This window comes from Penicillium verhagenii, assembly GCF_028828195.1.
Source record: "Penicillium verhagenii strain IBT 33310 chromosome Unknown utg000010l_segment0_segment0, whole genome shotgun sequence".
Classification (NCBI taxonomy): domain Eukaryota; kingdom Fungi; phylum Ascomycota; class Eurotiomycetes; order Eurotiales; family Aspergillaceae; genus Penicillium; species Penicillium verhagenii.
This window is the reverse complement of record NW_026643174.1, coordinates 607,000-629,974: the sequence shown is the minus strand read 5'-3', so window position 1 is coordinate 629,974 and position 22,975 is coordinate 607,000. Positions and strand designations below refer to the sequence as shown.

Sequence of the window (22,975 nt, the reverse complement as noted above, 5' to 3'; positions counted from 1 at the left end):
AATCCAACTCATTAATGCATTCTTTAAACGTCAACTGCAGTGCATATTTTCCGAAAATCTTATCCCGTTTATTTGCCGAAAATGCCCACAAAAATCTGTCGATCCTATGTATATCAAATTTACGGGAAGAATATTCCCGCATCAGCTGAGAGATTTATGCATATATGGGATTCGTTTGAAATTGGAAGCTAACATACCAGTACAAACCTGGGTACAGATTTGGTGCAGGGTGATTTGGCTCTTCGTGTAGATTGTTTGTCAGGAACCCTATTTGGGATATAGGCTATGCTAGATTTGGATTAGCCGTATTTCAAGATGGAATTGTACTGAAAGATGAAATCATGATTCATGTCAGCTTGTAAATTACCCAAGTTATTCCTATCAATCTTGAATACTGCTAGTACACAGTATTACACGGCTATTAAGAGTCAGTTACCAGGGGTGTCTAGTTTGACGCAGACAGTAAAGATGCTAATTGTAGGTTAACGTATAATTTGTAAATATTAACCCAGAATCTATTGAAATCTTAGTGGAGCAGGTATCGGTTTGCTGGACTTATATATGGTTGCCTCAACTTGAGTGCTGTTTACCCGGATATTCTGTCGACTCTGGAAGGCTCTTCTCATCCTGTATAATGTAGAATCAATGCGTTCTCTATTTTAGCTTCATGTATTTCACATGTCTAATTTTAACAGGTATGTATTAACAAATTTGTATCAGAAGTGCAAAATATACAATCAAATCGAAAAAAAGCTTCCGACATTTGAATGCCAGGAAGATAACACCACCAAACGCCCAAAAAATGACCGAAACTTGAGATATAGCTCCAGAATTTATGCTTTAGCCCCCTAGGACGGTCCAACCCATCATAGCAGTCCATCCAAGGACGAGGAGCACGGTAAGAATCCCAGCACCGGCTCGGTCTCCAGAAGTGATCGCTGAGTAGGTCGTTTCTGTGGTGGAAGTATCGTTTTTACCGGCAGTGGTGTCGCTGGTACTGTTTCCGCCCGTGGTCGAAGTAACCGGGGCAGCGTTGGAGAAGCTGATGAGATTGGCGGTGAAAATATTGGTGGCGCTGATTTCTTCTTCCATCCCGATCCAGCCGTCATATTCAGATAGATACCAACGCACGCCGCAGGTATTGTTATCGTGACCAGTGCAGGATAAAGCGGCTGCTTTGGCAGAGGTCTGTAGCTTTGCGAGAATTGTGTCGTAGGTTGTAGGGACTAGCAAGGCTGTAAATGATAGCCAGGAAGAGACGAGTCCCTTGAAGAGAATCTCATTGTCGTTACATTGCTCTGATGGTTCGCAGACGACCTCTTCTAGGATTCCGCCATTGCTGGTTGGGGCGAAATGGGTGAATGTTTCTGTTAATAAGCCAGTGACTGCTGTTTGCCAAGTAGCCTGTTCTGTGCTGTTTGTCTGTAGGGTCTGTTAGAATGGGCGGGAAATGAGATATTGAGATTATAACATACATAGTTGTACATATAGGCGGCACCCATTAGATACGTGCCATAGTTATATGACCACTGTGTGTTTCCTTGACTTGTACAACCGTCTTCCATTGCGGTCGAGTCTGCAACATTCCAGGTCGTGTTACTGAGGAGTGGCGTGGTCAACGACCAATCCCAGATCTTCCGAGCCCATGTACCGTAGGTCTCATCTCCCGTGTAGCGGTAAAGACGGGCAGCCAGTTGGAACAGTCCACCGTTAGCGATGGAGTTCTTCATCGTATAACCGGACTCCCACCACCAGATTTGCCAGCGCATACCACCGGAACAAGTGGTAGTGTCCCACCGCTCGATCTGGGTGTTAAAGACACCCTGGGCCAGAGCAAGCCAAGAATATCCAGTGGAAGAATCTGTAAACTTGAGTTCTGCGGCAGTGATAGCTGCAAGACCCCAGAACATTTGATCATCATTTCCCTTTTCGTTCATGCATTAGTAAATTTAGAGCGGCACAGATGGGGTCAGGTCTCTCTCTCACTAGGTAACTACTATAGTTCGAAGGCATATAGTCACCATCGCCAGCTTGCCACTCTAATCCGACACGCAGTTCATCATTATAGGTGGTATCACCTGTGAAATGCCAATACTGGAGCAAAGCCAAGAACAGGGCGGCTCCCTCCCACCACTTACTAGCAAAGGCACCAGGGATATGACCCGTTTCGTTGCCCTTGTAGTAAGTCATCATGGCATAGGCACTGGTCCCAGCGGCATCTTTGATGGATTCTGTAATCGGGAAGTTAGTACAACAATTTCCAACCGCTAGCGACGGGCTAGAACGCAATCGCGACAAGATTCGGGAGAAGGGACGAGAATAACCGCGATTCGTTACCCGGGCCAGGTACATACGTTCGTCAGTGAGATCCAATGTAATGGCATTCACTCTACTAGAAAGGAGAAGGGTGACTAACGCGCCCCTGCACGAAAGCCAGTCCCCGAGAAAACGCATCGTGAAAGCGCACAAGTCGGGCTTGCGCCGTTTTGTAGAAAATGCACGGGGATTGTCAGATTCTCAACATGTACGTCGTAAAGCAGAATGGGCCCTTGGCAGATTTGATGGTACTATGAGGGGGGGGCCAAAAAGCGACCGTTGATCATGAATTGTCCCTGAACTCCTTTTATGAAAAAAGCCTCTCTTAAAATGTTGGAGCTGGAATCGGGCCGCCGACTGCCGGGAAAAGGGTACCAGACCAAATTAATTATAGCAGCGCTAAGACATAACTGTCAGATGTGGAGCCTATTATTTGGATTAGGGACCACTATCAAAGGGAGGTTGTGGTTTAGCGGTATTTCCGATGGCAAGCCTCGGCGCTAGCGTCGTCATTTTATGAACAGTGGAAATTCATCCGAGCGGGCGTTGGCGAGAGGGCGGTCCAATGGTTGATGGTGATTAGGGGTTTTCAGGGTTTTGAGGGTTTTATGTGCGGGAGAGCATGGGGGACCCTGGAATACATGGAGAATGAAGAAAGGGTGAATAAGATAATCTACGCTACGAAGTACGGAGTATGGCAGTGTGATTTGCGATCGATACTAAAAACAAAGGTGAACAGAGTATGAAAATCCTCACGAATGTGTGAAAGATCTTCGGAACCTAAATGAATTTTGCACAAAGAGAAAAATAGAGGACAAGGAAAAGGCCAAAAAGGGTAAGCTTCTTCTCACACTAAGACATTCTAAGTAACCGCCGATCCACATGTACATCACGTGACCCTCGTACTCGGATCGATCCGAGCTAGACCTGGCCCTGATTTGATTGATTTCCAGGGCTCAAGTCCCCTTTTTCCCTTTCCCCGACTCTGAAAGAACCTGAAACGGCACTTGTTTTGTCCGTAATATGGGAGCCTATCCTCTACCAATCACTTCAAATCTGCAGCCACCTCGTCAAACACCCTAAATTGCCACGATCTGATTTTCTCTTAATTTAAGTTCATTGTACATGATTCTTTGGTCTATTTACGAGCTTCAGTGTTGTTGACTGTTCAAGTAATTTTCAAACTTTACATACAATACGGCGCACAGGCGGAATACGTACCTGCCCTTTAAATTACACCACTGTTTACAACCGTATTCAAATACGCCGCAGAAAGGGGTTCAGGGGAAGAGTGCCTGTAATAATCGAATTGTTTGTTCCACTTCAAATGCATACGCAATACACAGTGGAGTCATTTTTACTTTAGACATTAGATCCCTGAGTCGCTCTCTGCTTTTCAAAAAAAAAAAAAGAAGAAGAAGAAGAAGAAGAAGAAGAAGAAGAACACAGTTTCAGGTAAAACCTTGAGCCTAGGTAGTTGATCATTGGTCGTAACTGATTTAAATGTACTGTAGCACTTCCCCGCTCAAATTTAGCAAAGTCCAGAGCTTCAAATGTTTGGTCATACCCCTCTCTAACACCTGTTAGTTGAGTGGGATCTTCTGCATCGATCACGCACATTTGCACATTTGCTGATTATGGAGATGTGCCATTGGGTCGATACTGCTCACGAAATATAACTTGTGTTCTACGCAGACATTATTTGTACCCGAAGTCATGACGAGTAGTATTTTCTAGTGCTTAAAACTGTTCATTGTATTGATCGTCTATGGTCATTTCGGTTACTCGAGGTCTGATATTTGCAATAAGAATCTGGCTCAGGCTTCGGTGTTGTAAAGCTTCAAAAACTTCCTCTTCATCGGGTTCAAGGTTTTTTGCTGATGGCGAAGATACACAAGGAGACAGGCAGCGGAGAGGGTAAGACCTCAAGTGCTCATATTTATGCCTGCGCCTGCTATAACCAGTTGACTCAATATCATCTATGCAAATAGCGCATTAGATGCTTAATAATTCAATTTCAAGTGAATCAATGCTTGATTTTACGGTATGAGTGAATGGCAACTGAGCGCTCAAATTGATCTTGTTCTTCATCTTCTCGATGGTCTTCTTCATATCGGCTGAGATGCCGGCCAACGCGGCGCGAACGAGAACCAATCCCATTGGTTGTGTGACTGTGAGGTCATCCATTTTCTGAACGACTTCATCCAGTTAACTGTTCTGACGGGATGCTTCGTCTTCACATTCTTGTAACAGGTCTCTTGCCGCTGCCGAATCTACTCCGCTCGCGCTCGTATCGTCGGCGAAAATGGTCGGACCGGAAGACGACTTCCGCTTTTTCGAGATGTCAGGCCAAATGACTTCTGGAAGGGTCGTTCGCACCGAGTCAATCAACATATCCATCACTTTTCCGATGCCGACCTTTCTCCATCTCGGATAACAAAAGCATTCGCCGACAAGTCAGGTTCCACGACAGTCATGCGACTGACATCCAAGAGGCTTGGGTGTGGGAGGGATCGGTCATCAACCGAAATGACATAACAAGCACTCTACATACATGTACCCGCATCAATTCAATCGACCCCGACCACAGCCCTGAACTTCGGCACATAACAGACAAGAGCCAGAGCTCAATGACAACTGCTCATTCCACTTCAGGCACAAGAGGGACAAAAAATCCCAAAATTTCGTGATGCTCTCTCCAAACATGTCTCCACATTTCCACCTCGAGAACCTCAGTATGAGTAGTACCTTCACACAGGTCACAGAACCACATGACGCCCTGTGGACTGGACATCGAGATGAGGCGGTAAACCCGAGGCACATGGTGACTGATGTGTAACATGGCGGCGGAGAAGTCTACAGGGGTGTAAAATACCTCGCTGTGTGGCACACAGAGAATTGGACAGATTGGGGGTAGCATGGCTGGTAGGAGATGGTCGAAGTTCTCAGCGTTGATGGTGAATGGAGAGTGATTTTCTTTGTCGGGTCAACCAACGCCGAGGTAGCCGGTATTGAGAGATGAGGATTGAAAAGGCAATGAAAAGGCACCAGCGATGGATATTGATTGATGGTTTGGATGGATTTATTAAAAGTAGATAAACACGGAATCAAACCATTTATACCCCGTGTTCATTGCACGAGGGACAAACTTTCATTCGTAGGAGGTCCAGTCAAACGGATTCTGGGAATAATAAGTTAGACATGTAGTTTCGAGCATGTTGATTGGGGAAATCCCACTACTCACCTTTGGATCCTCGGAGGCTCCCTGGACTCCTCCAGATTTGAGGTCTTCGAGTCCTTCGGATTCAGATTCCCTCGACTCCAACCATGGAATCCATGTTGTTTTGTATGTGCCTTCGACCGACTCGAGGATTCAAAGTTGGCCAAAGGCACTGGCACTTGAGGTCTTCCGTACAATTGCCGTGTCTCCCAGGTAATGAATGGTGAGGAGGTTTAAAGAGGAAGAGAAAGGAAGAGAATAATCTAGCGGTGAAAATTTTATTTATATAGTCTAAACCAATGTGAAATACAAATCTAGTCTCACTTGTCTCGTAAGGAAATCAAATGGTTTCTATCAGACAACGAGGAGCTAGCTATTCTGCTAGAGAATCCGTTAGGGAGTAAGATCCTTCCAAGTTGGCAGGAAATATTATGAACCGCTCACTTAGTGCTCACTTTACTCTCACTTTACTTTTGCCTTGTCCATTTGAAATACAACTCCACATATTGCATTGGGACTCGGAAACCAAAATGCGGGGAAGCATTCTCCGATCACCCCCACGATCATGATTCATGGTCAAGGTAAACACTTACATTGACCAGGGACATTAAAGTTCAGCCAAGTCCCAAGGCACGCAAAGATGCCCGTTTATGAGCGTTTATCCACAAGCTCCTCAAGCCACCGGAAATCCCCCACGGCAATGTGGGGAACCTATGAGGGGTTTATCTGCCGAGCTCGCAGCTCACTCGGGTTCTACAAACTACCGAGAGCGACGAACAATCAATTGATTCTAAAGAACAATCCGCCATTGATTTTCGCGGCGGAAAACAATAATTAAAACGAAAGGCAAAGTCGAACCCAAAGCTACTCTGTACATCCAAGTTACAACATGGCCCAAACGCGCAGCATTGTCGTCACAGGTATGTGAGCTGCATACATATTCTACGTGACACTGGAACAGCGCGTCAAGCGTCGCCTACTGATCCTGTACTGATCTTTGTTTTTTGTTAAAAAAAAGGAGGAGCATCCGGGATTGGATTGGGAATCACCAAGCACTTCATCCAAGACACAAGCGCGAACACAACCACGCACGTAACCATCCTAGACATCAACCCCACGACCGGGGCGCAGACACTCGAACAGCTACGCGCCGAGTTCCCATCCGCGAGCGTCTCATTCGAAGAATGTGACGTTTCGTCATGGGAGAGTCAAGCAGCTGTATTCGAGAAGATTTTCCACCAGCAGGGCCGTATCGATATGGTATTTGCCAATGCCGGGATCACAGAACGAGGAAGTCTATTGCCGAGTAAGGATGGAAAGGGGCCCGTGAAGCCGAATCTAGGAACGCTTAATGTGAACCTTGTTGGAACGATATATTGTGAGACACCCCTCATACTACAAACTACTCTTCAAATCAAAGCAGACACCTCAAGGAATAGGTCGCTAACAATCAATGCAGCCGTGCAACTTGCCACCCACTATATGGCTCTGAACAAGTCCAGCGAGGGATCACCAAGCTCGAAGGGAATGATCTGCTGCACTGCGTCGAACGCGGGGCTATACCCATTCCCCATGGCGCCTATGTATGCGGCGACGAAGCATGGTGTTGTTGGGTTAGTGCGTTCTTTAGCGCGCACGTTGACTATCGAGGGGATTCGCATCAATGCGTTGGCTCCTGCTGTTATTGGTGAGTGTTTTTTTTTCGTACTGGTTGAGTGAGAACAGGGTTGACCGGGTTCTGCAGAAACGAATATTGCTCCTAGCTCGGATTTGTTCAAGTCCATGATTATTACCCCTATGTCCACTGTTGCTAAGGCTGTGGCACAGTTCGCGGAGGATGAAAGGTTGACAGGACAGGTTGCGGAGTTGCATGGCGAGAATGTTACCTTGGCGCAGCCACAGCTATATGTGGATGAGGATACGGAAAAGAATATTGAGAATTTTTGGAATCTTGGATATGCTTAAATGCGTGAATCTGTGGATATATGGTTACCCTGGGAGGGCTCAAGCTTGATAGAGGAGATAGCATCTGCATAGGTGTGAAGCGATACATGCATAGAATATTCAACCGTTGGACAAGTTTCGATTTTGAGTTAGTACATATGCTTGGAATTCCACCGTTGAATAGTTGAATAGTTGGATGTAATTCTCATTAGAATATGTAGAAAAGATGTATAGGGAAACTCCTTGTATATAAGTGAGCCATAAGATGCAAATCATCCAGGATCTCAACATTGAAGGTGTCAATGCAACGCCTGTCGTCTAGCCCTTGATAAAAACCACCAAAACACCACAAATGTGAAACGTCAAAAATAGACAATCGAAAAGAAATCGGAATCAAAACATATACCAGAAGGAAGGAGAAGAAGTCAATCTACTCTCCTTCATCTTGTAACAAAACCTTCAACTTCTCCAACTTGTCTTCGCAGCTCACCTCCATCTCCATGAGCACATCAACGGCATCTTTCTTGGTAATGAGGAGATGCGAGACGAGCCAGAAATTATAGCCGTTCTTGTAGAAACCCATCGAAGCCCATTCATCATTCGAGAATTGGCTGCGCAACGTAAGCCAGTAGTCACGCCATCGATTAAGTGCAATCGTGATTGATGATAGAAGAGAATCTTCAGGGATTGTGCTTTTGCCTGCGGATGAGTTTTGTTGTAACTGGATGACTTCGCCGTGGCGTCCTATGAACCCAACGAGCATCATATGGGTGTTGATGAAAGTGAACAGAACTGTTCAGAGGATTAGCGAGGAGTTGGATTTTCATGTACCATTTGTTTTAACATACCGTGTATGAGCATGAACATATCAAAGACTGTCAAATCCATATGGTTCGCGTCAGGGCTTTGTCCCGGCGAATCCTCGGGGCGGGCAAACAGATTTTGAAAAGCTTCGTATAAAGTGAGATTGCGGGAGAAACGGAAGTAGGGTTCTGAGAATGGGTGCTCCGATCGGAAGAGCGCTTCTTCGCAGGGAAATTCGCTTTCCATCTCGGAAGTTGCAAGACGGTATGGATAGTTTTGGTAGAAGAAGAAAGCACAATCCATCAATGACACAATGGAAACGGTTCTGGTTGACTGTTAGTATAAGTTCAGTGCGTCTTAAATCCAATACTCACCGAATGCGGCATTCTGTTTGAATCCAGAGCATTTCATTTGACTGTTCATGTGGCATATGACGGCACTTGACAAGGGAAAGACGCCGAGCGAGCTTGAACCACTATTAGTATGATTTATGCATTTGATGCGACCGATGAGCCTTACCTTGACGACTTCGCTAAACCGGTTCTCCATTGCACGACTTCGAGCAATCTGGTTCCCTGCCCAATATTGGGTCGCGATCATGATGAATCCGGCTTGAAAATTTTGAAATTTGACCCAATCATCTGCCTCATCGACAGTATTCCGGTTCCCCAAGAACAAGCTTGCAATTTCGTTTTCAGCGGAGTAGACTTGACTGGAATAAATGAACATTTCGGCGAAGTCAAGCACTCGTTTGGCGATGTAGACTTCTCTCTGATCGGTGCTATACATGGCGCCCATGAAGACTACCGCGGCCAAGAGTGGCAAGGACACCATCTCTGGGTCGAAGGAAGGAATGTGAATCATAGGGCAGCTGGGCTGCCAGAATTTGAAGTACAATGAAACAAATTTCCTGATGCGCGCGGTGGTCAGGAGGTAATTGAGGTTCGACGAAATCTCTTCTTGGCCCTTGTTATCCAAAGGCACTGTCCATGCCCGAGCTAGAATCGATTGGATCAAGGCCATCGCGAACGGGCGCTCTGGCTCAAAGACATTTTGATCGGGTATGATAGCCGCGTGATGATCTTGGACGGGCGGGATACCCGCCGGAAAGGTGATGTGCCCTGTGTATGGATCTTCAATGGGCTTCTGATCACCGAATGACATGTTGAAGAAGTCGAGGAAATTATTGGGGAAATATTGTATCGAGTTCGGGTCCGGGTCCACCAAGGCCGGATTATATGCCTGTCGATTGGCTTGGACATCGTATTGAAACACTCCATTTGTATCCTCCTGTAGCTCCTGGTCATTGAATATCAAGTTGCGAGCTCGTTCGTTGCGTGGTGGGAGGCGGAAGTGTTCCGTGAAGCTGTCGAGGCCTCCATTAAGAAGGAACTTGATCGACCCGCGATCGGACTGTTCAGCGTACGTCTCGGTTCGAGTTGAAGGCGAGCCTGAAAAAAGACATAAGCTGATCGGCTCAAATTCAAATGTTTGCATCCCATACCTTCGTCCAGACCAGGATTTTGCGGTCGGCCGATCCGTTCATTATTGCAGTCTAGGTTCCGTTTCACGCAAGACCCGCAGGGACTTTGGCCGTCGCATCGCAGTTTCATGGACGTGCACTAAAGCGCGAGAAAAAAAATTAGCAAGACGAATCTCGTCGCGCGCAATGCGATTCGCGAATGTTCTCCTTACTGAAAGGCATGCATGACGACGACGACCCCTCTGTCCGGTCTCGGGGATTTGGCGATCGCCCCGTTGGGCGCACTCGGCATAGTGGTCGCGTAGGTTATCGCTAGAGGAGGGGCAAAAGCTGTGAGTTGAGGGCATTCCAATACTCGGGAATGTTTCGCGCACGTACCATCGGGCAAACGACTCATTGCAGAAGACGCAGGAGTATGGCTTCTGACCGGAATCTATTCAGGCATAAGCAAGCTGACCTGGATAGCTGCAGGGTGACGAATACATACGTCGTAGATGATGTCTTTTCAAGTGATCAATGCGTGTGAAGCCCCGCTGACAGACCGTGCAGCGAAAGTGCTTCTCGGCGGGCTTCATGGCTGTCCATCGGGGAGGAGATCTGGGGTAATCATAAGAGAAAGTGATTGAGTCTGGGGGGGAAAGGTGCAGTAGTGTTTCCGGTATTGGTATTGCTGCCGGCATCGGGGGATTAAGTACCTCGTGTCGGGGATTGATGCGGGAAGAGTACGCGGCTTCAATACGTTCAACCGTATTGTATGGTAACAAGCATGATATCATCACTGACAAGAAGGATAACTAGACTCAACCAATGCATAGTAATTGCATAAATTGTGGTGTTTTTCGCCAAGTTTGTCGGCATTTAAAGAGCAAGAATTCCTTATACAGTCGAATTGTCAAGGTATTCATCAAATAGTAAATCATATTCTTCTCGACACTAGATCTCGTCTATCTACCATCTAGGACTAGTACCATAAAACTCACTTGGCCCCATTCTGTACCACCACTGGAGGAAAATCGATCTGGTCATCATCCAAATAATCCACATTGATCCTCTGGTACTTTTCATTTTCTGTCCATCCATCACCAAGCCAGCCCATTGGGTTATCATTAAGGTATTCATACTCAAAGTCCTCCCAACGAGGATTAGAAAACACCTTCATGGAGTGCATCGACGATCCTGGAAAATAGTCAGCTGAGCTATTCAAATCTAAACAAAGAAAACAGATTAATAACACTTACCCGGCCAGACACCTGTGATACGCCCTTCTTCATTTCCACTCTTGTACCAGCTGCGGCATTTACTGCCATAAACCGTATTTTTGAAGTAATCATCACAGTATTTGGAAAACCGGCGAACAGACTCAGGTCGCACACTCATACTGCGGATGTTGTCCCGCTGCAATTTCTGCAAGCACTGAGCAAAGTATTCAATCTGTCGCTCAAAGAGCATAATAAGGTTTCCTTCACCCAGGCCGGAATTCGGTCCGAAGCAGATGAAATAGTTCGGAAAACCGTCAGTTGCGATCGAGATATACGTCTCAGGTGATTCTTTCCAATGGTTGGCAAGCGACTTTCCACCGCGTCCTATGATAGGGAATCTCGGCGTGTAGCTTGTATCGAAACCAGTTGCACAGGCAATCATATCGACGGGTCGGTGCTGTCCATCCGCAGTGATAATGCCAGTTTCATCGATCTTGACAATCTCCGACTTGATGAGGTCCACCTTTGGATCCGTCAATGCTTCGAGGTAGCCGGGTCCAGGTGTGAGACGGCGACAGGACGGTGGGAAGGATGGTACGAGCTCATCCAAAAGCTCTGGTTTGTTGGCTAGGCGTCGCTTCATGTTCTCAGTGAAGAAAGGGATCGCGCCCAATTGCATAGGGGTGCCATTGAGAGTAGCTTCATGAACAGACTGCAATTGGAGCTCAACTTCTTTACGGAATTTCAGCAAGGCCGCAGGGTCATTCTTGAAGCTCTCGAGTTCTTCTGGGGTAAAAGAATCTTAACAGAGTATTAGTGTAAAGCTTGAGAGGAGGGCCAGTAACAGAAAAGAGAAACATACAGTTATCGCCTGTTATGCCACGCTGGTCAAGCATTTCTCTGGCGAATGAAGGGCATATCCAAGTACGACTCCGCATATAGTGATCAATATGGTTTACCTTTGGCAAAGTACCAGGTACAACTTGGATACCACTCGAGCCATTTCCAATCACGGCAATATTTTGGCCCTATTATATCGGTTAGAATATGAGCATGAACGAGCGAGAATAAAGTTGACATACAGCATAGTCATATTCGGTATCCCAATCGGCGCTATGCATTAACTTTCCCTTGAAGTCATGGAGACCCGGAATAGTTGGCCATTTCCAGTTGTTCAGACAACCGGTTGCCTGGATCAAGACATCGCACTGATCACGATACTTTGATCTGCTCTCAACATCTTCGACCTTCAGTGGTTTGTTAGATGTTGTTTACAGCCTGAAATGCATTTCAACCTACCTCCAATCGCCATTTGCAATCTCTCTCGTCCCAATTTGCCCCCAATACTTGTTGCTTCAACTTCATATACTTTCTACAGCCGTATTTATGCACGACTCGTTGCCAATATTGGTGGATCTCAGCGGCGGGTGCATAGAATGAGGACCATTCTTTGTTGGGCTCAAAGCTTGCTTGGTAGGTGTGAGCAGGGACATCTAAAGTGCCAAGAGTCAGTAAAAGAACATATGAGCCATAAGAGTCGAAACACAAGTATTGTTTAAGGCGAATCCATGCGGAATTACGTACCACACGCGCAGCCAGGATATCTGTTTTCAAACCAAGTACCCCCAATATCGGCGTTCTTGTCGTATATACACAAGTCGAGGTTTGGAACCTTTTGAACCAATCGAATGCACGACAGGATTCCGTTGATTCCGGCTCCAATGATCACAACTCTCAGGGGTCTACTCTCATCCACTGAGCGTTCTTCAACGACAGATGCGGGGTGGTATGCTGGAACAGGATCTGGAACGACCGTGGGTCCGTCAAAGAATCGAGAAGAGCGTGACATGATGATGTTTAGGTTGAATGGTATGAATCACAGGGTAAGAAGAAGTGAATTGGAAATATTTCTCACTGATCGCCAAATCCCGGGGGCATTTCCACTTCTATTAAAGCTTCTCAACATTTATCATCTACGGTGGGCAGACCCCGGGTCCGAGATCCGCAGGGTCAATCGTCACTTACCAATTCAAAGTAAAGTTTCATGGGATTGGATTTATTTCGGGCCCCGAATACTACACTGGGGCTGCCAACAAATATACGAGGCTATAACCTCCGTATGGGGGATGTACAGCCCGACCAATAGTTGTATCTCATTGCCACATTAGCACGTCGGTAAACCCCCTTAATATCATTTCCGAGTGTGAACAGACCCTCCACAATGCAGCCCAGAATGCGATTGTTGTTTGCCATTGCGATCCTGAGGTCCGAAACTTCCAATGATCATCAGCGCCAAGTTCAGTAGGACACCGGGTATAAACGGCACCAGTGAATATGAGTGGTCAGCCGGGAAACCCCCTGTTCAAGGAACCCCACGCGGCTCAGACTGTGGGGTGACGTGCAGGGGCAATGCATGAATGGCCAGTTTATTGGGACTGATCTTGGGTTCGGAAATCCACTTCACTCTTTCCCGTCGAGGAATGGTTCTCTGCAGCCTCGGGGACCCTTGGTTGCGTCAATGGTGATCATGCGTCGCATAGTCTACCAAGAGAATCCTGAAATATTCGCAGCGAAGGACAGAGCCCTCCACGCTCTCCACTGTAATGTTGGTTTCGTGGGACTTGTGGTGGATTTGTGGAAGTTGGTAACCCCTCCAAGTCATACTTTGAGGCTCTGCGAATCACTCATGGCGTGAGTGTTGATAGATACCACTGATCCGGTGAATAAAACGAGAGGGCAGTCTTGTTCTCGTCGGGCATTTTATAGAGAAAGGGCAAAGAAAAGTTGGCTTGTTCATTAGTAGGTGATTAGTGTTGACATATAAGGGCCATGTTCTGTATGGAGAATGAACTCGAAAGCACTTGGGAATATTCGGGGAGAAGAGGGGTAAGTATGGAAAGAAAAGGAACGAACGGATGAGTCAACTGGTGGAACCTCTCATCTGCAGTACCATTTGAATACAGTAAACCCTTCGCAAAAAAACGTTACAATACGACTTCAAGGTTCGAGGATCGTAAGATGTGGCTGCATATGATCCTTGCTTCTCCAGATCACTTATATCCATCTCTTCTGTATATCCGAAGGCATTTCCAAGGTTTCGCGGTCTGAACTTCGGTAATTCCCCCCACAAAACCCCCCGCTTGGCATGACTGTTGATTACCTGAATCTCATCAATCCATAGTAATCCGAATTTCAGCGGTCGCCCGCAATTCCTGACTGGTCAATGTATAATTTCCGATCCACTTGACCCGTAGGCTAGGACGAGTTATCGTTCATCGTGCAGTTGTCAATCCCCTCCATTCCCCGCTATTCAATAATTTGTGCCCGCGTCATGTCTACACCGCGCTCATGGGCCCAGTCCAGAGGTCCATTGGCTTTCTGAAACATAGATATAAATCCCCGCCCTAGAATTTGTCCAATTGTACATTAAATTTTGAATCACAGAGACCGTATCGAGCTCACCAACGCGGTACAACAGCTATGCCCGTCTTCACCGAATATTCCGCGGCGTCGCGTGAACTCCGCGTTCTGCCGTCCTTTGCACCACCCCTACCACGCCTCGCCCCTCCTCTTCCTCAAGATAGCAAGAACGAAAAATATGAGGTTGTGATCGTGGGAGCTGGTCCAGCAGGACTGATGCTGGACCTCCTGCTAGCACGATACGGTCTAACCGACGAGTCCCTTCTATGCGTCGACTCCAAGCCAACAACACTCAAGTCCGGACAGGCCGATGGTCTACAGCCCCGCACCCTCGAGACATTGAAATCGCTAGGCCTGGCAGACGAGATCCTGACAGAAGGCTGTCAGATGTGGCAAGTAAGCGCGACCATACCCTGATTCCCTGCGCGGCGCCGTTCGGCTCTGACAAGCGTGTGCAGGTCGCATTCTGGAACCCATCCGCCGATAAAGAAAAGATCATTGAACGCACCTCAATCGTATCCGATGTCGCTGTGCCAGCGCGTTTCCCCCACGAAGTCACCATCCACCAAGGCCGAATTGAACGCATTCTAGAAACCGATCTGCTGCGGTACTCGAATCGAGGCGTGCAGCGGAACACGAAGCTGATCGATGTGAAGATCGACGAAGAGGGCGATGCAGAGTATCCTGTTCTCGCGGAGATCGAGACGGACGGTCAGCGTCGCACCGTGCGCTCAAAGTACCTGGTCGGGGCTGATGGCGCACACTCGATGGTCCGTCGTTGTATGGGGTTGAAACTTGAGGGCGAATCGCTGGATCATATCTGGGGTGTGGTGGATTTGATTGTTGATACCGATTTCCCCGATATCAGACGTCGTTGTGCGATTCACTCGCCTGCTGGGTCGGTCATGGTTATTCCGCGTGAGCGTATTGCGACCGGCGATTACTTGACGCGGTTATATGTCCAAGTCCCTGGCGATGTGGACCCCGAGCTATCGGGGGATGGAACGCATACACCACCCGTGGGAGATGCTAGGCAAAGACGGAGCAAGGTGACTGAGAAGACTATCTTTGATAATGCGGCCGCGGCATTTAAGCCGTACTATATTCGACCGAAGACGGATGGCGCTGTGGACTGGTGGGCGGCTTATCAGATTGGACAGCGCGTTACCGATAAGTTTTCGGTGAAGGATTCTAAGGGTGTGAATCGAGTATTTATTGCTGGCGATGGTATGTGTTCGTTGGGGCTATATGAGGATAGTGCCTGTACTGACATTGACTTCTTTAGCTTGCCATACACACAGCCCAAAGGTAAGCTCAACAATACAAAGTCCTTGTTTTTTCCAACTTAATACTCACACTTACCTTTCACCACAGGCTGGCCAGGGAATGAATGTCTCCATGATGGACGCTTACAATCTGGCCTGGAAACTCGCATATTCCATTCATGGTCTCACCCCCTCATCAGCCAACGGACAGCCAGATCCCATCCTCGACACATACCAGACCGAACGCCACACCATTGCCCAAGAATTAATCGAGTTCGACCGCGCCTTCTCATCCATGTTCTCAGGCCAGATTGGCGCGTCGGAGGATGGCGCTGGCGGCTTGACACACGAAGAGTTCGTCCAAGTGTTCAGTCGCGGCAATGGATTCACTAGCGGTTGCGGAATCGAGTACCCCGAAAACATGACTGTGGTCCGAGACTTGGAGGGCGATAAAAACCCAATCAGTGGCACCGACTACCTCTCTGGATTGTTGCGGCCCGGTAGAAGATTATTGAATGTGCGCCTTGTTCGACATGCCGATGGCTACCGTCGTGATTTGCAAGATGGTGAGTTTTACCAAGCCTATTATTGCCTTATGTTCTCCCCTTTTCTGACTGGGGGGTAGACTTTACTTCGATTGGTCGGTTCCGTATTCTTTGTTTAACATCCTCGGATCTGCTGGATCCCCAAGGTGTTTCTGCACGGACGCTTGGTGCTCTTGGTGCGGTTATTCCTCAGTTCCCGCAATCGATTCTTGAGCAGGTTGTTGTTCACCCGAAACTTGAAAAAGAGTTTGTGTGGAATGATATTCCTAAGGAGGTGAAGCGGTACTCCGAAATGTCCTTCTATAGTGGGTATGAGCTGGATGATGTCTATAGCACCTTTGGTGTCGATCCATCTCAAGGTGCACTTGCTATTGTTCGCCCCGATGGATATGTTGGTATTGTTGCAGAGTTGGGCGACGTTGGGCGTGTAGAGAAGTACTTGAAGACGATGATTCGCACACTTTAAACAGTGCGTTGTGATGAATACATATATCTATGAGGCGTTTAATTCTACTTGGAACAAAATTTAACATGCAATATTCACCGAAATACATAAATGGATTTCACCTACGTACTGGATTTCTCCTGATGAATTTTTGGTTCCCATCTAGAAGAGATGGCTTGGTGAATATGGCCATGGCATTTCACATTTTGGGTTTCACAATGAGCAATTCTGGCCTATCAGACTCCAAGTAGATTTTTGCTCCCAGGAGCCACTCGCCTCAACATTTGAACTCAACTACTTGCTGGCTCAGCGAAATTAATTGCCCCATCACAGTTGCTCCTAGGAAGCTAATTGCGATGGCTTGGATCGGCTGCTCAATCTTCATCTCCCAGGAGCTATAATGGCCGTGATCAAGATTTTGATTGAGCCTTACCCATAGTTCCCAGGAACCAAAATCCCGTCACACGGTATTCTTGGACGATAGCAGAGCAGACGAGCCGCTCCGCATTGTACCTCAGCTTCGTATCCCGGTCTATAGGTATCTTGGGTTGTTAGGGTCGCATCCGAGTCAACAGGCATGCCATTAGCGGCTGAATACGTGCTCGCTGGTCCGGGGCCTATCTATCATACTGAAAAGTGCAACAGCACCCAAGGGATCTTCCAGTTAGGTGCGATTCTTAAGCGCCCTGGAGGCTAATAAATGGGAAGGAATCCTTTGTAGAGGAAGTGACTGAGGTGATCGTGCCGCATTAGCGTAGTGGGGGTGCTGCAGCGAGCGCATTTATTGCCTTTTGTGCCGGAGTTCGGCGTCAATGTACCCTGTTTTGTGCATACGTCAACTTGTTGTCTTGCATTTTCTGGTGTCAACTGGTGGCTGTGTTCTCCGAGCCCGAGCCACATCAGCCTCCCTACCCAAACATAAGAGCCCTCTGTCTCCCTTCAGAAACCGGCTGTTTCATATTCAGAAATTCAGAATCCAGTTCTTCGAAAAAACTTCAGACTCAAGGCCACTTATATTCGAAGTTTGCACTACCCTATTCCCAACAATGGGACTGCAGAGTTTTTCTTTGATTCCCCCAAGAATTTCTTCGGTTAGTCTTCCCTGTCCCTCTCCCAAACAGTTCACGCTAACTCAGCAGTAACAGATTGTTGGGAACAGCGACGTCCTTCAGCCTTCCAGAGAGCAAGATGATATCGCGCTGGAAAAGAGTCGGGCATACTGGTATCACGCCGCATCACTCGCTTATGCTTATCTGGAGCATGGTTTGGCTCCCGAAATTACGAATCCCCAACAAGCCCTTCACAAGATTCCAAAATTTCAAGGCCCGCTGAAATCACAATTTGGACGCCCTTTGGGAATTACTCCGATTTTCGCACTTTGCTCGCCAGCCTCCTCAACTTGGAGACTGGTGGGAAACTCTGGCTGCGACGCGGTTAGGAAAGAAACGACGAAACCTGCCTGGGTCCAAATCGGCACCGGTAGTGCCATCCCATACAGCTTTTGTGGGAGAGTCTTTAGCTATTGGATTGGCACGACGGCGGAGAAGACCGCAGGTCCTAATTATTTAGGGATCCTCGCGATTGGCTGGTGTTATATATTCTCAGCACGGCTTATTGAATTACAAGGAGATAGTGCCATCATGCGTTACACAAGCGACCATGCCGATTGCTTAGGCGAGCGCAATCCACCGGAAGATACTCATCTCATCGATGTGGGGGAAGCGGTGGCAGATGCGCAAATTGTCCGCTGGTGGTCTGCGATACTCGCAAAACGCGAAGGGTGGAAAGCGATAGTGAAGGATGATTCTGATGGTAAATTTGTCGCCCCTTGGGCAGTATATCGCACTTGTGAAACATCTTTCATCATCAAACAAAAGAGAGCCTCGATACCTTCCGTGCAAACGCCTTTATCCTCGGATGACGCGTTCCATGCTCTTCTTGAGTTTTCGCGTTTACATAGTCTAGGAAGTCAGTTCCCTATCGCTCTTATGATAGCCATATCCTTCCCAATATATCGATATTATGGCACGGATGTCAAACTACCGCCCCCAAGTACCCATGGCGCTAAAACCCCAGCTACTACCCTAGATGATGCTTCACCGATAGGGACAAATTTGAAAGAAGAGCTGCCTTACTATATGACTCTAAGTTGCAGCCCGGAGGTGATGATATTAACGCTCTGTGGATCATTCTGGCAACAAGACGTTCCTTGCAATATGGCCAGTCAATGGCTACATCCGGTTTTTGAAGAAGTCTTAGACAATACCACAGAACACAAGAGTCAAGAATTGATTGCTTTGCTGGGTGCCATCCGCCGGCCAAGTGTGAGTGCGCTTTGGGTTGGAGCGGTGGTGGGCGGTATAGGCCCCACACTTCTTCAAAAAGTAAGAAGAGGCAAGCCACCTCTTGACTCAGTTGCTTTTCCTTGGACTGGCGCCCGTCAAAGCTTTATGGATGACGCAGGTTCTGGTCCATATGCTTACGGAGATCCTGAATACATCTCAAGACCTGACGTGTGGCGCTTACTACACCTCTCCCCTATCGAAGAAGACGATTTGAGCTACAATTATAGACCCATGACACCTTGGGAACCTTGTGGGGCGTCTTTAACAACAAATTGTGCACTTCGCGTTACTTCACATTTGAAGTGCTCTCGGCATGAATACCATTACGACCATTGGAACTGGGAAGTAAAGAATGGCGAGACTATACAGGATTACGGGTTTTTAGGAAGATATCCATCCCCTTTGACTGAAGTGGTTCTAAGCAAAAAAGAAACCGACAAAAACGGCTCCGATGAAATAGCTAGGGTGCGCAAACCACTGAGCCTGAGCCCAGACTGAAAACTACTCACTGAGCCTGAGCCTGAGCAACCTCATTAAAGCGGCACAGGAAAAATCCAGTACGTACACCTACCTACGTACTGCAGTTAGCCCTTTGCATGAAAGACAAAACATAAAGTGATTTTACATGCACATGTGCATCATTTTGATCGAGCACTTGAGTACAAGTACGGTTAATATCGACACAGGGTATCTTCTCCACCAGTCGGTATCTTCTCCACCAGTCCAAAAATACAGCCCATCAATCACTACAAACCCCAACCTCAAATCAACGTCAAAGGCTCATCCTTAATCCCAATCCTCTCTTCCAACTCATCCGGAAACGGCTTCCGAGCCCACACACGTTTCCTAATTAAAAAAAACCACAACGTCAGCACACAATTGATACCACCATATCCAATAACCCCACCCCAAAATTCGACTATTCAACTTACGCCCTCAAATAAGTATGATACCGCGGATTCTTCAGCTCCCGCCGCAAATTCGACGTATAAACAATAACCTCCTCCTTACTCCACGGCTCCGGCGACCCAAACTTTGTAAGCAGATGCATGCACCACCCCTCCATCCCAGACATAAAGTGATGATAGTTCACCATGCCCGCCTCCTTCAACCGCTTATCCCTCGGCCACGGTCCAATCGGCCACTTGTATTCCTGTTCCTGGATATCCACGAACCCAGCCTTGCGTATCTTGTCCGTCATGATAAGCAGGGCGTTCAGCTCGCGGCCAGACTTGCGCGCGCACTCGCGTGTGTAGGGGCCCCATGTTCGAATTATGTTGTCGGCTGGTAGGCTTGCGTCGTCGCATTCGATGTCGGGTTGGGCTTCGAGTTGTTCGATCCAGCCGCCTGGCTTGATGTTGCTGTGAAGATGGGGCTCGTTAGCGGGAAGACTTTGGGTGCAACTATGGCGTGTTCTTTTGTTTTTCTCTACTCTATCCAGGATATTGACTGCATTCGGTTCCTGGGAAGGTTGTGTGGGATGTGGAAACTCACTCGTAGCATTGCTTGTAGACTGCGTCCCACTCTGAATCGTTCCAGGAGGCTGTCATGAGGCGCATGTGAACGAGGTCAAATGGTTCTCTCCAGGTCCAGGGTTGCATTGCGTCGTCGACTTCTAGGATGCAGTTTGGGGGCATCCATGTTATGGGGGGCGGAAAAAGGTCAACGCCGCGAACAATCGCTGCAGGTTGTTAATCGGGTTTTTGTTCTTCATACACAGGTGATGCTCAAGTGCTGGCTTTTGCGAACCTACTATTAGGGAACCTATCTGCGACATCGCTGTTGTTGTGATTCAATGTCAGTAGACTTTCGCAGGTGAGTGCTAATAGTATCTTTGTGTGGCTAACGTACACTGCCCAACTGCCCTCTCCAGTTCCAATGTCCAGAATATGTTGTGGTTCTTCACCTATAGGGGATCTGAAGAGCGGGTTTTCTCTATCGGAGTCCATAATTATAGCTAGGAGGTTCCTGGTATATTCCAGATGTCAGGATTTCAAATGTTCTGTACAGTTTCTTAGTGCATGGATTTGATTGAATGCCTACCCAGCTTCATATGTTTCGAATTGCAATTCGTCCGACGGAACGCTATTGAGAATTGTTAAGAATAAGAGAGCACTGGGATTTAGTTATCAGTAAATCTCCGATAGAACATACAGATAATCCTCATTGCGCAACGACTGATAACTGAAGTAGCGAATTCCATTAGCCTCGTCAGAGATCCATGTGAAAGGACAACCGCCTTACCGACGCCCATTTTCCATAAGTCCCCTATATATTGAGGAGCCTATAGAGGTAGTCTCCCTATAATAAGATTCAAGTTAGACTTCAAAGTTTGCCTCAACCCCAAATAAACACGAGAAGGATCACCATACGATTGCCAATCATCCGGGTAGCTTTGATCACGAACGATGAAATTATCCTTGTCCTATTCCCACACAACAACGATCCTGAGTGAGCCTCAAATATCCCGCGTAAGTCAGACAGGGGATATAACAAACCGGTTCAATTGTTTCATTTTCATCCATATTGCAGTCTGGTCGTGAAAGAACGTTGGAAAGGAATGAGACGGGGAATTGGGTTGGCCGACCGGTAGGAACAGCAGCTTGTTTTAAAGCGGGGCCCCATGGCAAGCCCCGTTGTGCGGCTTGTGCCACATGTTTTTTCCTACGGTCGATCTAATGTAAAAGCCTTATTTTTTTCCTGTGTGTTGTATCAAGGAGTCCAATGGAGGCGTGGCTCACTGTTGGGAAATAGCGTGATTGGATGCTCATATTTGCCCGTTACTCCGCTGTGGGTATAGTTTTAAGCACTGGTTTAAATTAACCACGCGGCATGAGGCTGGGGAAAAGTTTCCGATTGGGGTCTGGCTTCTGTTCACGGATGATTTATCCTGTGGAGAGACAATTGGTGTTACCGGGGTGTGTGCATTTGATATTGAAGAATGCTGGACTTTTTGGAGATTTTTCACGATTTGCCGGGAAAATTGATCCCTGATTCTTGATGCAGCACTTGAAGTGAGATGACGTAGTGTAGTGGCGGTCACCTGGTAAGTTGTGCTTTTTGGAGTTTTGTGACTGCTCAACTGCAAAGCACCCAATTCCTGTCGACATTTCTGTCCGTGCTCCGTGGTCTATACCGAAACCAGTCTTGGGCCCCACCATGGGCGATAAGGCTCACAAAGGCGGGTGGTCAAGTAAAATGAGAAAACAAAGAAATGCGCTTCGAAAAGAAAGGTGTTCTGCATTGTTATCTGTATAAAGCGTACTGGCTGGCTGGGCTGGGTTCCAACATCTGTAGGCTCAAGGCTTGCTCGATTTGGCAGAGGTATCTATTTGACCGCAAGCCATTGCTGCGGCTTCTCGCCTATAAATGGCAGCTAGCACACTTAACCCGATCAGGCTGCCTTCCAGAAAATGAAGTCTACAACGTTTCTTTTCTTGTCGTGTTTCCGATGCTTTGATTGCCACGATCCGTGGCTCCCCTATGAGATAGTAATGAATGTACATGCCAGACATACATAATGCAGTAGAGAAACGCGCTAGAATCCGCTTTCCACGTTGGCCAAAGTGTGAACGAACTGCGAAAATGACAAAGACAACAGTTTTGTTTAAATGTGCACTATAACGCTCATAGTATAGAGTTTGGAGCTGCAAGCTGGACTTGGCTCATCCCCAATCAATTCACCAATCAAGTCGCTTCTGCCACCATAATATCTTCTAAGCCGGCAAGGTTCTTGCAGGTAGTGTTCAACATATAGTCCAAGTCCCAAGGAATACTCTCTTCATTGTTTTTATTGCCTGCACGGTCGTCCCATGTCTCATCCACCTCCAACCCCCTGTGGTTGTCTGGAAGCTGCCAGCCTTTATCTGAGTGCCATCACCTTCTTGTGTGAAGGAAACGTTGCTTGTAGTCAATATTTGCTGCTGCTTCTCTCTCGGAGAGCCTCAAATCTTGAGTCTGCGTAGGGCGGCAATTTCGCGATAGGTCCG

The 22,975-nt window shown here is 47.4% G+C and overlaps 9 protein-coding genes across 9 annotated transcripts; 3 read left to right on the top strand and 6 right to left on the bottom strand.

The window, feature by feature from the left end:
- Positions 1-840: 840 nt before the first annotated feature.
- N7466_010098 (glycoside hydrolase family 76 protein) lies at positions 841-2,454 on the bottom strand (the record flags this gene model as incomplete). The annotated part of the gene is made up of 4 exons (XM_057169487.1): positions 841-1,431; positions 1,476-1,925; positions 1,987-2,231; positions 2,355-2,454. The coding sequence occupies 4 exons, from the start codon at positions 2,452-2,454 to the stop codon at positions 841-843; spliced, it is 1,386 nt and encodes a 461-aa protein (XP_057016878.1).
- Positions 2,455-4,311: 1,857 nt separating this feature from the next.
- Positions 4,312-4,503, bottom strand: N7466_010097 (uncharacterized protein; the record flags this gene model as incomplete). The annotated part of the gene is made up of 1 exon (XM_057169486.1): positions 4,312-4,503. The coding sequence occupies one exon, from the start codon at positions 4,501-4,503 to the stop codon at positions 4,312-4,314; it is 192 nt and encodes a 63-aa protein (XP_057016877.1).
- Positions 4,504-6,425: 1,922 nt separating this feature from the next.
- N7466_010096 (putative short chain dehydrogenase/reductase) lies at positions 6,426-7,501 on the top strand (the record flags this gene model as incomplete). The annotated part of the gene is made up of 3 exons (XM_057169485.1): positions 6,426-6,456; positions 6,555-7,223; positions 7,281-7,501. 3 exons carry the CDS (start codon positions 6,426-6,428, stop codon positions 7,499-7,501), a joined length of 921 nt encoding a protein of 306 aa, XP_057016876.1.
- Positions 7,502-7,910: 409 nt separating this feature from the next.
- N7466_010095 (uncharacterized protein) lies at positions 7,911-8,530 on the bottom strand (the record flags this gene model as incomplete). Its single annotated transcript, XM_057169484.1, has 2 exons — positions 7,911-8,272; positions 8,329-8,530. The coding sequence occupies 2 exons, from the start codon at positions 8,528-8,530 to the stop codon at positions 7,911-7,913; spliced, it is 564 nt and encodes a 187-aa protein (XP_057016875.1).
- Positions 8,531-8,641: 111 nt separating this feature from the next.
- On the bottom strand, positions 8,642-10,114 carry N7466_010094 (uncharacterized protein; the record flags this gene model as incomplete). The annotated part of the gene is made up of 3 exons (XM_057169483.1): positions 8,642-9,735; positions 9,789-9,906; positions 9,980-10,114. 3 exons carry the CDS (start codon positions 10,112-10,114, stop codon positions 8,642-8,644), a joined length of 1,347 nt encoding a protein of 448 aa, XP_057016874.1.
- A 629-nt stretch (positions 10,115-10,743) lies between these two features.
- Positions 10,744-12,815, bottom strand: N7466_010093 (uncharacterized protein; the record flags this gene model as incomplete). The annotated part of the gene is made up of 3 exons (XM_057169482.1): positions 10,744-10,943; positions 11,006-11,767; positions 12,551-12,815. 3 exons carry the CDS (start codon positions 12,813-12,815, stop codon positions 10,744-10,746), a joined length of 1,227 nt encoding a protein of 408 aa, XP_057016873.1.
- Positions 12,816-14,446: 1,631 nt separating this feature from the next.
- On the top strand, positions 14,447-16,662 carry N7466_010092 (putative phenol monooxygenase; the record flags this gene model as incomplete). The annotated part of the gene is made up of 5 exons (XM_057169481.1): positions 14,447-14,782; positions 14,845-15,613; positions 15,672-15,694; positions 15,761-16,217; positions 16,277-16,662. The coding sequence occupies 5 exons, from the start codon at positions 14,447-14,449 to the stop codon at positions 16,660-16,662; spliced, it is 1,971 nt and encodes a 656-aa protein (XP_057016872.1).
- A 1,619-nt stretch (positions 16,663-18,281) lies between these two features.
- Positions 18,282-19,484, top strand: N7466_010091 (uncharacterized protein; the record flags this gene model as incomplete). The annotated part of the gene is made up of 1 exon (XM_057169480.1): positions 18,282-19,484. One exon carries the CDS (start codon positions 18,282-18,284, stop codon positions 19,482-19,484), a length of 1,203 nt encoding a protein of 400 aa, XP_057016871.1.
- Positions 19,485-19,747: 263 nt separating this feature from the next.
- Positions 19,748-21,511, bottom strand: N7466_010090 (class I SAM-dependent methyltransferase; the record flags this gene model as incomplete). Its single annotated transcript, XM_057169479.1, has 10 exons — positions 19,748-19,832; positions 19,919-20,347; positions 20,481-20,667; positions 20,740-20,765; positions 20,838-20,954; positions 21,030-21,071; positions 21,141-21,170; positions 21,231-21,287; positions 21,359-21,411; positions 21,485-21,511. The coding sequence occupies 10 exons, from the start codon at positions 21,509-21,511 to the stop codon at positions 19,748-19,750; spliced, it is 1,053 nt and encodes a 350-aa protein (XP_057016870.1).
- Between the last annotated feature and the right edge of the window lie 1,464 nt (positions 21,512-22,975).